At 43.5% G+C, this 14,394-nt stretch overlaps 1 protein-coding gene across 1 annotated transcript; it reads left to right on the top strand.

Annotated features, from left to right (window-relative positions):
• Nucleotides 1-326: 326 nt before the first annotated feature.
• LOC130127499 (zinc metalloproteinase-disintegrin-like 2d) lies at nt 327-11,079 on the top strand. The gene is made up of 24 exons (XM_056297164.1): nt 327-399; nt 648-754; nt 898-971; nt 1,097-1,172; nt 1,295-1,371; nt 2,156-2,357; nt 2,675-2,740; nt 2,847-2,909; nt 3,040-3,209; nt 3,310-3,391; nt 3,530-3,672; nt 3,895-4,081; nt 4,567-4,656; nt 5,340-5,538; nt 6,459-6,561; nt 6,862-7,030; nt 7,120-7,200; nt 7,308-7,392; nt 8,485-8,605; nt 8,727-8,886; nt 9,057-9,104; nt 9,230-9,280; nt 9,630-9,772; nt 9,888-11,079. The coding sequence occupies exons 1-23, from the start codon at nt 360-362 to the stop codon at nt 9,759-9,761; spliced, it is 2,526 nt and encodes an 841-aa protein (XP_056153139.1). The 5' UTR covers nt 327-359; the 3' UTR covers nt 9,762-9,772; nt 9,888-11,079.
• The last annotated feature ends 3,315 nt before the right edge of the window (nt 11,080-14,394 follow it).

Raw genomic sequence — 14,394 nt, 5'->3', positions numbered from 1 at the left:
ATGACCTCACGTTCTGGCAGAGATAGCGTATGCAAACACTCTCTCGAAAACCACGTGGCCAGTGGGCACTTCCGATTCACGTTCTCCACGAATAACTACAAAATATTAAAACGCCATAAAAACGTGCAGTATACACGCAAAAGCTGTGTATTGGTGTCGTTTCGGTCCCGTTTGACTTGTCCGTTACAAACCCGGCGCCGAAGACTATCCGGCGGATGAAACCCGCTTCCGTTTAACCACGTGGTTTCTGGGAGAATGTCTGACTGACAGGTTGCGCTGTGTGGGGGAGGATTTCGGTGGAAACGTCAGTTGTAGCGCACGTTGGAACTGGGGCAACTTGTCCAGTAGAGCGCACCATCATGGGATACAGTACGTGGATGCTACTCTGCCTCACATGGGGTAGGTTGAAAAGTAGTACTTTTATCAGGTGATTGCAGCTGGTTTTAAATTAGGGAGGAAACCCCGTTTATCTCGCGGATCATAGGGAATATTAAACTTTGTCTCTAGAAAAAAAGGATATCCTCAAAGCTCGAGTTCTCTCAGCACCGTCAGAAAATACTTGGGATTTGTTTCAGTTGCCCAGTTTCAACTTATTGTGTTGCAAACGTGTGTCCTTCAAAAGCGTAATTAAATCTGTTTGTGTTTAGACTCGTTCGTGCCGAGCTCGCAGATCTTGACACATGTGGATCGCTATCATGTAGTGAGACCTCAGAGATTGCACGAAAGAGGAAAAAGGAGCCTGTTTCCGAACCAGGTAGGCTTCTTTACCCCTAAGGATGGAGGTGGCAGTCTAGTCGATGCTTGCTGCTGTCCCCACAATGAAGGTTAAACGGTAAAAAGGATGAAGTACACCAGGCTAATTGACTACTAACTGATCAAGGAAACACCTTTCCACAGCTTTATCCCGATGCAATAGACTATGAATTGGCAATTGAAGGAAGGAACCATACCATTCATCTTGAAAAAAACAGGTAAAAAACACGTATGGATATGTCGCCGCACTTAAGTTATCAAATTAATGCAATGTTTTTGTTTCAAAGAAAATGATATGGGGGGGGGTATCATTTACAACAGTCTAAACGTTTTTCTATCATAGGAATCTCTTCGGAAGGTCTTACACCGAAACGCACTATTCAGAAGATGGACAGAGGGTGACAGAAGCGCCAGATGTGGTGAGGGTTTAGGGCACAGCATCGCAAGCTCGTCTCTGCGGACAGCTGTTGCCGTTTCACTCGTTTTGGTGGGTTTGTGCGTTGTGTTCAGCCCGTTATAATCCCTTTACTATTCCCCCCAGGACCACTGCTACTATCACGGCCATGTCAAGGGCGTGACGGACTCGTCTGTCAGTGTTGGGATTTGTTCAGGCATCAAGTGAGTACTAAAGTTTCACTCTTACTTCCAGTTTGTAAGACCTGGAAGAAAAAAGAAAAACAAAACATTTTTCGCATGTTTCTTAAACGCTGTTAAACACAACATTTAATTTTCTATTGTCTCGCTTTTATGGGCCCCAGCACGCTTCCGCTGCACCTCTCTGCTGTGCATTATCTCGCTTTCATAGTTACTTTTTAAAATATGATCTAGCTTTGAAGGCTTTTTTTGTGCTAATGTAGAGACAGTAACACTTTTTTTTATAAATTAAATGTAAGAAAAAAAACAAACCCTAAATTGAACTACTGCTGTGGGTTTATTTTTATTTTACATAGTGTTGCTTACTGAAGAAATGTTGGATGTTCTCAAACAGAAAGGATGTTGGTGATTTTCACACTATTCCTCTTGGAAATAATGTGGACCAGACAGATGGGCTATATAATGAGTCAATGCTGTGTTTCAAAGTGCATTCTAGATTGAAATTGCATTATAACTATTAAATATTAATATAAACATAGATCAGAATAAGAGTATCCCCCCCCTCCGTAGGTTGTATTATTTTCAGGGCTCTGCTGGACTAGATCTCCAATGGCAAGTTGAAAAAGGCACACCTGATTTACAGCATTCATTCTGTTGTTGGGCTATAATTCAATTATAATTTAGTTCATATAATCATTCCATGTTTGTTTTTGTTTTGTTACCCTAAACATCTGTTTTATGAAAACAACTGCTTGCGTGGAGCATTTAAAACATATACTTGTGTCTTTGTGTGTCTCCCTGTGCTTAGTGGCTTTGTGAGGGCTAGGCAACAGGTTTATCTCATAGAGCCTTTGGAAGACCGAGACGATGGGGACCACGCTGTGTACAAACAGGAACACCTCAAAGTCAGCAGCAGTCCTCGCTGCGGCTCCTCCAGCAACATCACTGCCTATGACCATGACCAGGACTTGGGCCCCAAGCTCTCCGGCCTCTTCAGATCTAGACCCTGGGTAGGTAGATTCAGTTTGGCTTAATTGGCTTGTATAACATAAACATCCATAACAGGCCTGTGATATACAATTATAAATAAGATAGTCTAGTAGACAAATAATAGTCTAGTAGACAAATAAGGATGCATTTTGTCTGCACAAAAAGAATTGATACATCTTGGCAATAATCGTATTTAAAGTTAATGTTACTTTGTTTCTTAAATGTTTAAAGCATCTCTGTACAACTCAGGCCTGTGTCAATATGCCTCAAGTGTAGGCTACCTATCAATTTAAGCGTGAACACTGTGATTGAGACTATCTATTCTTATGCTGTTTAGAAAAGGAAACCTACTCCAGGTCCACAGCGGTTTGTTGAGTTGATTGTGGTGGTCGACAATGCAGAGGTAAATAATCTGAACCAAAATTACTCAAAATATTGACCTAACTCTCTTTTAAGGCTTAATCTGATTATTCATTTGTCTGCTGCTTTTTCCTCCCTTGTCCCTCCAGTACAGACGTTATGGAAGCCAGACGAAAGCTCGAATCCTAACAGTTGTAAATCATATTGACAAGGTAATATTTCAGGTTACGTTTGCGTTTTTTTTTAAAGTTGTATTTTTGGCTTTGTGCCACCCGATGCTGTTTGCACACTGCTTATGCTGCATTCAGTCATTCATGAAAACCATCTCATCTCTGACTGAAGCTGTATCGACCCCTGAACATTCGCATCATGCTGGTGGGGCTGGAGATTTGGACGTACAGAGATTACATTAATGTTGCCCTGAATTCAGAGACCACGCTGGACAGATTCCTTCTGTGGCGCCAGGAAGATCTTCTGAAGAGGACAAAGCATGACAATGCCCAGTTTGTGACGTGAGTATTGAATTTAGAAGCTGCAAGCGTCTCTGCAGATCTTCTCGAACACAATCAGGCCTCACATTTCGACCTAATGTCAAACTTTTGTCTTTCACAGTGGCATAGATTTTGATGGCGATACTGTTGGACTGGCAAATAAGTTTGCCATGTGTACTGCAAATTCAGGTGGAGTCAATCAGGTATAATCAGTAAACCTCTCCTATCACTGTTCAGCTTCCCAAGATGTCAATACAATAACCAAAACAGCTTAAGACCAGTGGAGATTATTGATATTCTCTTGAGACTTTTGTAGTAATAGTTTCCATTTATCTTACAAGGATCATCACAGCAACCTCATTGGCCTTGCCTCCACCATTGCCCATGAGATGGGACATAATTTTGGCCTTTCCCACGATAGCCCAAGTTGTTCGTGTGGCTCATCTTATGGCAGTGATACCTGTGTCATGGCAGAAAAGCTCAGGTGAGTCTGTTATTGAGGAATAGAGCCTTGGTAAAATGTTTAATTTTGGTCCTTTATGCCAGTAATTATCACATCCACACAAAAATCGATGCACAGTATAGACTACATATTTTGGCCACACATGCATTGTTCATGCACATTCTTTTGCCTCTCTGTTCTGAATTAAAGTTATGATTTGACTGTGTGTTTGTTGAATGTGTTTGTTGCGCTGTAATATTACAGGACAGGAACTCAATCATTCCCAGAGTTGTTCAGTGACTGTAGTGAAGAGCAGCTGTCTGAATTCTTTGAGAGAGCTCAGCCCAAATGCCTGCTCCAGCCCAGCTCTGTTAAGACCATGTTTGGAGACCCTCTCTGTGGCAATGCCATAGTGGACTCTGGGGAGGAGTGTGACTGCGGCACCGTGGAGGTAAACCTTACAGAAGAGACTAATAGAGTGGCATGCAGAACCTTTGAAGCTGGTTAGTGATTCCTAGGACCTTGTAAGTCCTAACATAACCCTCAATCAGCAGTGGTTCTGCTGTAGCTGACTGGTGTCTGATTTGCTGGTCGGCACAGTTTTCTGTGTGCAAACCGTTTGTGCAGTAAAAAGTAAAAGTGGTATTGATGCAGGAGGGTTCAGTCTGGAGGTTGGCTGAGAAGGTCCTTGATTGAAATGGGTTTTCTTGTTTCTGTATGAGCACAGGCTCATGTCTTATCACAGGAACATAGTTCTTGGCTGTGCCATTGCCCGTGAGGGAGATCTGGGTTTGAGCTGAGTGTTGTATGGCAGTTGTTATTTTTTTTCCTCAAAACTATTACTAGAGTACTGGGTTTCACATACTGCAAAATAATGGCTAACACAACCAATAAAAAACAAAATGGAGGAATATAGGTGCACTTTGTTGTTACCAGGAATGCAAGAATCCCTGTTGTGACGCTTCAACCTGCCGCATGACAGAGGGAAGCAAGTGTGCTCATGGAGAATGCTGTGAAAACTGCCAGGTACTGAAACTTCATTTTGTCTCTGCTCTCCCTCGTTCAGAAATGTTCTTTATAGCTCCTCAACCTGGGAACGTATTTAAGCCCACGGACAAAGTAAGGAATTAGTTTGACCTTGTAGCATTATCTGCAGAAATGAGTTTTTGCTGTGGACCTCACCAAAAAGAGAAAGTCTAATACTCTTGTCCTTATGCATGCTTTATACGTGATGAGTCTAATACTCCTGTCTTGCTTCCCATCAGTTGAATTGGCACATAGTGTTTTAAGAAATCAGTCTGTTCTGTGTTGAGCAAACCAAGTAGAAAATTTTGCCATTATATGAGTTTGTTTGCCACAGCAGAGAACAACCTTGGCTAATACAGACACACCCTGCCACCGGCTAATAACTACTGGCATTAAATAGTAACAGTATAAAGTTAGCCCTACTTCGAGGAGCAGATGAGTGGCTTTAGCAACCACGGGAATGTGGCAGCAGAGCAATAATACCAGGAAACAGTTTGTGATATCCTGACAGTTTCAAGTAACTCACCACATCCTTCCTCAAAATGACTGTTTCAAGGACTGCATGAGGGTAGTGTCAGCGATGAAACACCATGTGAAAATACCAGCTAACTGAATAAGGTCTGTAAACCACAACTAAGCTGTGGTCATTCCCAATAAACCACTTGTTCTCTGCTAACCCACAGTTCAAAGAAACTGGAAGTATGTGCAGGAGGTCTGCGGGTGACTGTGACCTGTCAGAATACTGCACTGGGTTATCTGGAAATTGCCCAGAAGATAGCTTTAACATGAATGGCAAACCCTGTTACAACCAAGGAGATGGCTACTGCTACAATGGCCAATGCCCCACACATCAGCAACACTGCTGGAGACTGTTTGGATCAGGTACTGTGTCGTCGGCTGTGCGACTAGATTACAATGGACCATGTGGAGCTATTGCATTCACAGACCTGCTCTTTGCATGCCTAAAAAAATAAAATGGGATTAGGGGGGGGGTGTCCTGGTAATGTAGCGTAGCGGTCTATTGCCTACCAAGACGGGGAGCCCGGTTTGAATCCTCTTGTTGCCTCCAGCTTGGTCGGGCGTCCCTACAGACACAACTGGCTGTGTCTGCGGGTAGGAAGCCAGATGTGGGTATGTGTCCTGGTTGCTGCACTAGCGCCTCCTTTGGTCGGTCAGGGCGCCTGTTCAGGGGGGAGCGGGAACTGGGGGGAATAGTGTGATCCTCCCACGCGCTATGTCCCCCTGGTGAAACTCTTCACTGTCAGGTGAAAGAAGCGGCTGGTGACTCCACATGTATTGGAGGAGGCATGTGGTAGTCTGCAGCCCTCCCTGAATTGGCAGAGGGGGTGGTGCAGCGAACGGGATGGCTTGGAAGAGTGGAGTAATTGGCCGGATACAATTGGGGAGGAAAAATAAATAAAAAAATAAAACAGATCCAAGTTTCCCTTTCCACTGAATTAGCAGACTGTGCCCCGACGAGCTCTCCTCAGCCTTAAAAGAATTTCATTATATTGTTATCGGTAGAGATTCACGGTCACATGGTGGCAGTTGCTCTCAGAGGCCCACAAAGAGTAATTCCTTGGTAACACTTATTTGCTAATACTGGACAGTGTACAAATAAGAGATGGCAGAAAACACAGTGTATTGTGAGTTTATTGCACTCCAAGTATTTCTACACGTTTGCAAAAGGTTTGCGTCGAAATACACTCCGATATGTCAGTCAATAGATGATGTAAATCTTGATTTTGTGACATCGCCAACATCCTGTGATGCAGCCTTGTGTGAAATCTTTCTCATTCTAGGGGTCAGAGTTGGATCAGATTTCTGTTTTGACCTGAATGTTAGGGGTCAAGAGGGGTCACACTGCGGAAAAACAAACTATGGCTTCACCCGCTGTACGCCAGCGTATGTATAATCACATGGTCACTCAGACATACATGTATCAGAGCCTTGTCAGGATTATACCACAAAAACAATACAAATTTGCTGTTGTGGAATGCAGTTTACCAGCACTGGACAAGTTCACAGCTGTGGACAACATGTAAAACATTCACAAGTTAACAACAGTCACATTTAAGTTTGAACTAGAATGATGAAATAAAAGGAACAGCTACCATTAAAATAGGTTTATACTCAAAAGAACCTTTTCTGTGTCCTTTGGTTTGTATGGCTGGTTTCTAGACTGTTTTTTCTGACTTCTCGTAGGAATGCAAAGTGTGGATCTATATTTTGTGATGGAGGTGGGGACTCCATCACCGGTAAAAGAGCCGTCTTCACTCTGGGAAGCCAGGCCAAATGCGTCGTAGCTGTCGATGGCAACGAGACCAGGAAACTTGATATGGTCCCTACAGGAACCAAATGCGGACACAACAAGGTTGACACTCAATGAGTTACGCAGAGTACTTTATCACTTTGGGCTTCACATGTGCAGAAAAGGAAAATTACTTTTGATTTTGTTTCCAGGTCTGCGTTGCCAACACATGCAAGGATATCTTGGTTTACGGAGAAAAGGATGATTGCGCAAAGAAGTGCAACAACAATGGGGTGAGGGAACGATTTGAATGTCAGCATCAGACTTTTGGTCTGTTTGCTTTGTCATTGCTAGAGTCAATTGTGCTAACTTTGTGTTGGCTCACTTCTTTTATCTTTAGGTGTGTAATCACAAGAGGGAGTGCCACTGCAACGCCGGCTGGGCACCGCCTTACTGTGAAACCCATTACACAGACCTACCTCAAGGTAAAAAAAAAAAAAGTCCTGTTGACTCTTTGTTGACAGGCAAAATAGTGTGGAGAGATATTTCATGATATCACACATATTCTGGTGATGAGTGTGCACGTGAACGTAAACATTCTGACCATATTTGGGCACTAATTAGGCCCACGCAGAATCCTGTATTTGCTTTCAGTATCGCTCCATCTCGCACAGCACACACACACACACACACACACACACAGCGCAGCACTTGGATGAGAGCATGCCAGTATGTCGAATCATGCCTCCAGTAAGCCTTGCTGGAAACGCTGATTTGTCCGTTGTTTTACTCTTTGTATGCTGCACATTGTTTCTCTGCCTTGCCCTTCTCACGCATCTCTAAAGTTTACTTTGCATGTTAACGTTGGATGCTAGATTGTTTCTCTTGACGCATGTGTCCCATCAAGCCCATAGTCCCTCCGCCCGAAACTTCTTATTCTGACAGTGGAAAGTTGCCCGTCTTTCTTTTTCTTGCAAACAAAATGAATATAAAATACACAAAATAGCGTCTGGGTAGCGTAGGGCTTTCCGGTTCGAGTCCCCATTTTACCTCGGGCTTGGTCGGGTGTCCCTACAGACACAATTGGCTGTGTCTGGATGGGAAGCCAGATGTGGGTATGTGTCCTGATCGCTGCACTAGCGCCTCCTCTGGTCGGCTGGGGCGCCTGTTTAGGGGGGAGGGGGAACTGGGGCGAATAGCGTGATCCTCCCACGAGCTACGTCCCCCTGGCGAAACTCCTCACTGTCAGGTGAAAAGAAGCGGCTGGCGACTCCACATGTGTTGGAGGAGGCACGTGGTAGTCTGCAGCCCTCCCCGGATCGGCAGAGGGGGTGGAGCAGTGACCAGGATGGCTAGGAAGAGTGGGGTGATTGGCCAGATGCAATTGGGGAGAAAAAGGGGGGGCATATATATATATATATATATATATATATATATATATATATATATATATATATATATATATATACACAAAGTAATGTACAGCAGTAATTGTGAAATGGGTGAATAAGTTATTTTGATGGGAGTGCTATTGTAATACTTCATATCGGTGGCTTGTCTATATCTTGTCCCTACAGACCAGAGTGGACTGATAGCTGGTATCTGTGCCGCGCTGATCATCCTCATAGTCCTCGTTTTAGTGACTGCAGGACTGATGTGTTGTAAAAAGACAGACAGAGAAAACTACACCTCTAAAAGGTATGTCGATTCTGGGTCACGGTTTCAGTCTTGGGGCTCGACAGCCTGCTAAATTCTGGTGGAGCACATCGGTGCATTTTCAGCCTTCAGCTCTCCAACCACATCTTTCCCCTGTTCGCAGGAAAGTCCACTCTGCCCCAGACAGGTTAAACCCCATGTTCCAGGAGCAAAGTACCAAAGGGAGACCTCAGATCAGCCAGCCGACTTTTATGGAGTCGACGGCCATGCAAGCCTGCACTCCTCTGTTTGTCACTGTTGTCCCCAACAGACCGCCTCCACAGGTACAACGAGATGACTTAAATGTTGGTGAACGGGGCAAATGGGACACAGCAACCAGAAACCTTATCAGCCTTGGGAATCAGTACATTTGTGCTGTTGTGAAATCTTTCTTAGGAAAAGAATGCGATGTAAATGCAAAGTAAAGAAATGGTCTGTGATTCATATATTTCAGCCTCCAAAGAAATCGTCAGTGGAAATGACTACTCCTCATTCTGATGCAGTGAGTTTTTTTTCCCTTCATGTTTTTCATTTTTATCTCGTTATGTTACACGTTGCAAACTGAGAATGTCTATATGACTGAAATGAAACATCAAATCAAACCACTTTTTTTTTTCCTCACCACAGTGGAAACCTCAACCTCCATCCAAACCTTTGCCACCTCTGAACGGCACGCAGGTGAGGCACTGCTTCTGAAACTTGTGTACAGATTCATGGCTGCATTCCTTATTGCGAATCATTCATATACAACATCATGCAGAACTAGTGTGTAACACTCATATCCACTACGTTAAGCTGAATTATAGTTCATTCTTAGGTGTACTCAGATCTCAAATTGCTGCTGCTGGGTGTGGCAGCTGTTCCTCCAGGCATCTCTATAAAAAGAATATCCCAGTGCTGTCAAAACTCCCATAATTTCGCCCTGACATTCAAAACAGAACGAGTGCAGATGTAGTGGCAACACATTGTTGTATAAAGGTCGCTATCAGTGGGCTTACATTGAAACTTGTCTTCTGCTGCATCTCAGTATAACGCAGCCGAGTTGAGCCGAGCTCCCCCTGCACCTCCCGTGAAGCCGAGTCCTCCTCCAGTCCCTCCAGTCAAGCCTTGTCCTCCAGCTGTGCCGCCAGTGAAGCCCAAATTTTCAAGGCTCACATGAAATCCTCAGAGGTATGGTATTTCCCTACGCAGGCATTTCAAAGCAGCATGTTTGGTACTATTAACCTTTGTGGTGTAGGACATACAGAAGGGCGTATTTTCGAGATTTCTTTTTCATGTGTTGCAGCTGAACTCAGGGTGAAGCACGAATACGAGGAGCAGAATGATGAGTCACAGAGGCAGTTGGAAAAATTCACTCCGTGGTTTTAAAGACGTGTTGGATGGATGGATGGCGCTGATGTAAACTTGGGAGAATGCCTTTGATGATGACACAAGACCCACACTGGTTTGAATGGGTCGATGTCTCTCAGCTACTGTGGAAAAGTGGTTTGCGGAAAAGAAAAGGAAAAAAAACAACACTGGTGCATGATTTTTTTTTAATTGCCTTTTTAAAAAAAAATCCTTTTGTGAAAACTCCTTTGAAATGAGTATTAACAGTCTTTCTTACATGTCATTGCACTTTTATAAGGGTGAGCCAAGTGGTACTCATGTGGAATTGTATCCTTTGATACAACTTATTTAACTGTTTTGCTTATTGTGTTCAAAGCAAGTCTGTGCCTTTTTTTTTTAAGGGTTATTTTTCAATGCAAACCTGCTCCAAAAACCTGTTCTCTTTTTGCATTACTTATGAGAGTGCTTAAAAACTAATGTATGGTACATAAAGTTATGCCTGGATGCTTCGTCACTGTTTTTATGACCCGTGTATTTCGCTGTAACTCGCTTTGCAGAACTTACACAATCCGTTATATGTTAATAGTCCCAGTGAATTCAAGTGTCACTGTGTGTGTATGCGTGTGGGTGTGTGTGTGTGTGTGTTTTGAAGTGCTGGAGCTCAGTGGTCTGAGCTTTTATCATATCTTTATTTAGCGCGATAGTCATGGGATCCATGCCTCAACATGAAATACATGTCCTGCGTTTACAAAGGATGCCTTTCTGAGCCCAGCAAACAGGGACTCGGCTGTCCTACGGTGAATCGGATGACCAGTAATTTTTATTTTATTTTTCAGCATTTTGTGTATTTTAGAATGTTATCGCCACTTATTTATGGAGAGTAATGTTTAAGATGTCATCGAAGTTGTGTGTCATCTGTTGAAGCAAGTTACATTTTACCTCGATGAGAAATTGCTAGAGGGCCTATTGTTGTGGTGTGATCGACAAGAAACCAGTCTGTGCACTTTATTGTAAAACGATGATGACATCAACTGATACTTTATCTCGGTGTGAACCAGAATGTATCAACAAGGATTTTTTTTTCTTTCCTATCAGCAAATTCGTTTCGGAGCGCTTGTGGCATTCTTTGTGTAATAAATTATGACCTTCCCACCTTTGGACCTGTCTGAGAATTTCATCCAAGTCTGAACAGGCTTTTATGGGACTCGTTTTGGTGCCTTGCCAATCGGCCAGGGGTGATATGGTTATCTCCCGATTTGATGCTATCACGATACCTGGGTGCCGATTTGAAATCGGAATCCGAATCAGGTTTATTGGTCATGTAGGTTTGCACACACATGGAATTTGACTGCGGTTTCGTGGCTCTCAGTGTACTTAACATAGAATAACGACACAAGTACTGGGATTCGATATCACGATTTGTTTGCTTTTAACACTAGACCATGGGAGAGTTGACTCATACACTTCTAGAAGACTGTATCATGAGTCAGATGTACAAATCGGTGCACACCACACGTCAGTCAAGTCTTAATGAGTTTTATTTCAGCAGCATCCCTGCTATACTGCACATAGAAGTGGTAAAAAGAATCTTTATCGAAGTGCTACATTTAGCTGTTCCTGCTCATCAAGCTAGTGCCATAAAGGGCATCTGGGTGGCGTGGTGGTCTAGTCTGTTGCCTACCAACACGGGGATTGCCGGTTCGAATCCCCGTGTTACCTCCGGCTTGGTCAGGCGTCCCTACAGACACAATTGGCCATGTCTGTGGGTGGGAAGCCGGATGTGGGTATGTGTCCTGGTCGGTCAGGGTGCCTGTTCGGGGGGGATAGCATGACCCTCCCACACACTACGTCCCCCTGGCGAAACTCCTCACTGTCAGGTGAAAAGAAGCGGCTGGCGACTCCACATGTATTGGAGGAGGCATGTGGTAGTCTGCAGCCCTCCCCGGATTGGCAGAGGGGGTGGAGCAGCGACCGGGACGGCTCGAAGAGTGGGGTAATTGGACGGGTACAATTGGGGAGAAAGGGGGGGGGGCAAGTATCATAAGAAAATAATAAATAAAATAAAATGTTAGAGCCCCTGAAATCTGCACACAACACAAATGTGAGCCTTTAAATTAACATCCTTCCCATATGAAATTGAACTTGAAAAGTGTCCTTTCCGGAGTCCTGATTCAGGAATGAAAAAAAAAAAAAAAGATGAAAAAAAAATCATAAAAAAACCCCACGATACTTAAGTGAGTTGATTTTGTTTTCCCCACCCCTACTTTTCATATGTATGTGGCAGCCTTGAGACAAGTCTGGTTCATGCGAGTTCTCCATTCACTGGGGAATGACTTGGAGGCATTTGCCGTGCAGTATCTATTGTCTTGCCTAGCGCGGTCCACAGAGATCAGCAGACGGATAGTACAAATGTATTGCTCTCTAGCGAGGGACTCCAGGAAATGGGCGAGGAGGCCAACAGTGAGTCAGAGCTCTGCTGTCAGCGAGGGCCAGACTCCCAGTATGGAGGGATTCTGCTGTATGGACTTCATTACCGTTGTCTTGTAAAAACCCATTTTTTCTCCCACTTTTTTTTACGCAAAGCAATTAAGGGATCTCAAAAGAATGCTCATTCACAAAGAAATAAAATTAAAAAAACAAAACAAAACTTGATAGCAAAGAGTTCCAAGGATGAAACATAATCAGCGAGGCTTGAAATGAAATTCCTTAAAAGAAATTATGAAAAACACAGCAATTTCAAGTACAACGAAGCAAATCCTCAGGTGGATGATACAATTTTCCCCCTCCACTATGAGCTGCTTGCAACTATTTGTGAACTATGCCATTATAAGCCTCATGTCAACTCAGCACACATAGACTTGGTGTACTACTGGAGGCAAATTCTCGAAGTCCTCACTGGCTTGGACTCAACAACGTCTCTGCTTTGCATCCATGACAGTGTGTCATTGTTTCACCAGTGTTACAGACGCAGTCTTTCTGAGCTGTCGAAAGAGAAGTACCATATTGTATGTGGATACTCGAGGTCAGGCAGACAGTAAGAGATTGGGTCTGTGCCATTTGGGCCGGATTAACACGAGCATGCCAAGCAATTAAAACAGAAATTGTGTCCACAATAGCTTTTTGCGCCTGCCCTCACAAAGGTCCAAATGTGGCTGATGTGCGTTCGTAACACAACTGGGTCTGCCATGATGTCCGTCACATCCGCCCATAATCTTCAATATTGATGCATAGTACTAACTGACCCATATGGAAAATATTAGCAAAAAATATCACGAAATATTCCACACTATATATCACAATATTTACATACATATGCAAAAGTACCATGGTTAAGAATCTAACTAAGTTAATCACATTGAACTGTTTGGTAATGTAAAGTATATCAAACCAAACTAGTTTTCAAAAAATACTCCTCCAATAGTAGTTCAGACACTAGTTTGTGAGAACCTTTTTAGGTAATAGATACTCATCGTTAAGTCAGACAAAACAAAACAAAAACAAAAAAGTGTATTACAATATTATACCGAATTTCATCCCAATACAACACCATGGAGAGACGATAATATTGCGTTATTGCCCAGCTCTGCCCAGGAAAGGAGTTAAACTTCAGACCTTGAGGTGATTCTGTTGAACCCTCTGTCATATTACACTGACCTGTTTTAAAAAAAAACATGCTAAAATTGGATGTGCTCACAACCTGGGAGACGGTAGTATGCATAAAATCTTGTTACAACTGAGTTTATGTTTCTTCTTGCTGAAGCAAAGTAGGTCTGCGGGACAATAAAACAACCAAAGATTGAGCTGACCCCCCCCCCCCCAACCAAGATTAACAACAGAAAAATCCAACTTGCCCACCCAGTTTACATGCATGTCTACTGGACCCATTTCAAATGTAACACCCCCCCCCCCCGAAACGATCCGGTTTCGATTGTTTAGATAACACTGAAATATCTGAGTAAAATGCAGCCAACAACGGAGAAAAATACCCCAGTTTTGGACTGGTGGGGGTAAACCAGGCCTGAGTAAAGAGAGTTGTACTTGCTGGAATGTTGGCCCCAAGTAGGGGGCCGATCTCTCACAGGGAGGGAGGCTGTCTGATTCACAAAGCATACAGCCATTAAAACAAACCTTAGTGGTAATGCAACTTGTTCTACCACAGCGACTCTGTCTCTGCTTGTTCTGCACCGATTGCTCATAAACAGTGATTATCTGGTGACATTTCGGAGGGGTATATGTGAATACCTGCCGGCATTCACGTTCAACAGAAGAAAGGGTTGTACTCAATAAACCCGAAAACTGGCGGGCCAAATTTTCAGGTTTACGTCGCTCTCTTCGGAGTCATCCAACATGAAACCACTAAACTTTCCGACAACGCACGCGGTCTCGTGAGACCACGGGGATCCAGGCTGTGGGGTTTCACTGCAGCTTTATTTTTAATCTCTTTTGGGCACGAGTGATTCACT

The sequence above is a fragment of the Lampris incognitus genome, chromosome 17 (assembly GCF_029633865.1).
Source record: "Lampris incognitus isolate fLamInc1 chromosome 17, fLamInc1.hap2, whole genome shotgun sequence".
Classification (NCBI taxonomy): domain Eukaryota; kingdom Metazoa; phylum Chordata; class Actinopteri; order Lampriformes; family Lampridae; genus Lampris; species Lampris incognitus.
The sequence above is the reverse complement of the archived record's forward strand: the minus strand, read 5'-3'. Positions and strand labels throughout refer to the sequence as shown.

Excerpts from the sequence above, each read along its gene's own strand:
- LOC130127499 (XM_056297164.1), top strand. The coding sequence starts at position 360 with ATGGGATACAGTACGTGGATGCTACTCTGCCTCACATGGG. Across the intron at positions 4,657-5,339 it reads AATGCTGTGAAAACTGCCAG|TTCAAAGAAACTGGAAGTAT; the intron begins GTACTGAAACTT and ends GCTAACCCACAG. Across the intron at positions 9,105-9,229 it reads CTACTCCTCATTCTGATGCA|TGGAAACCTCAACCTCCATC; the intron begins GTGAGTTTTTTT and ends TCCTCACCACAG.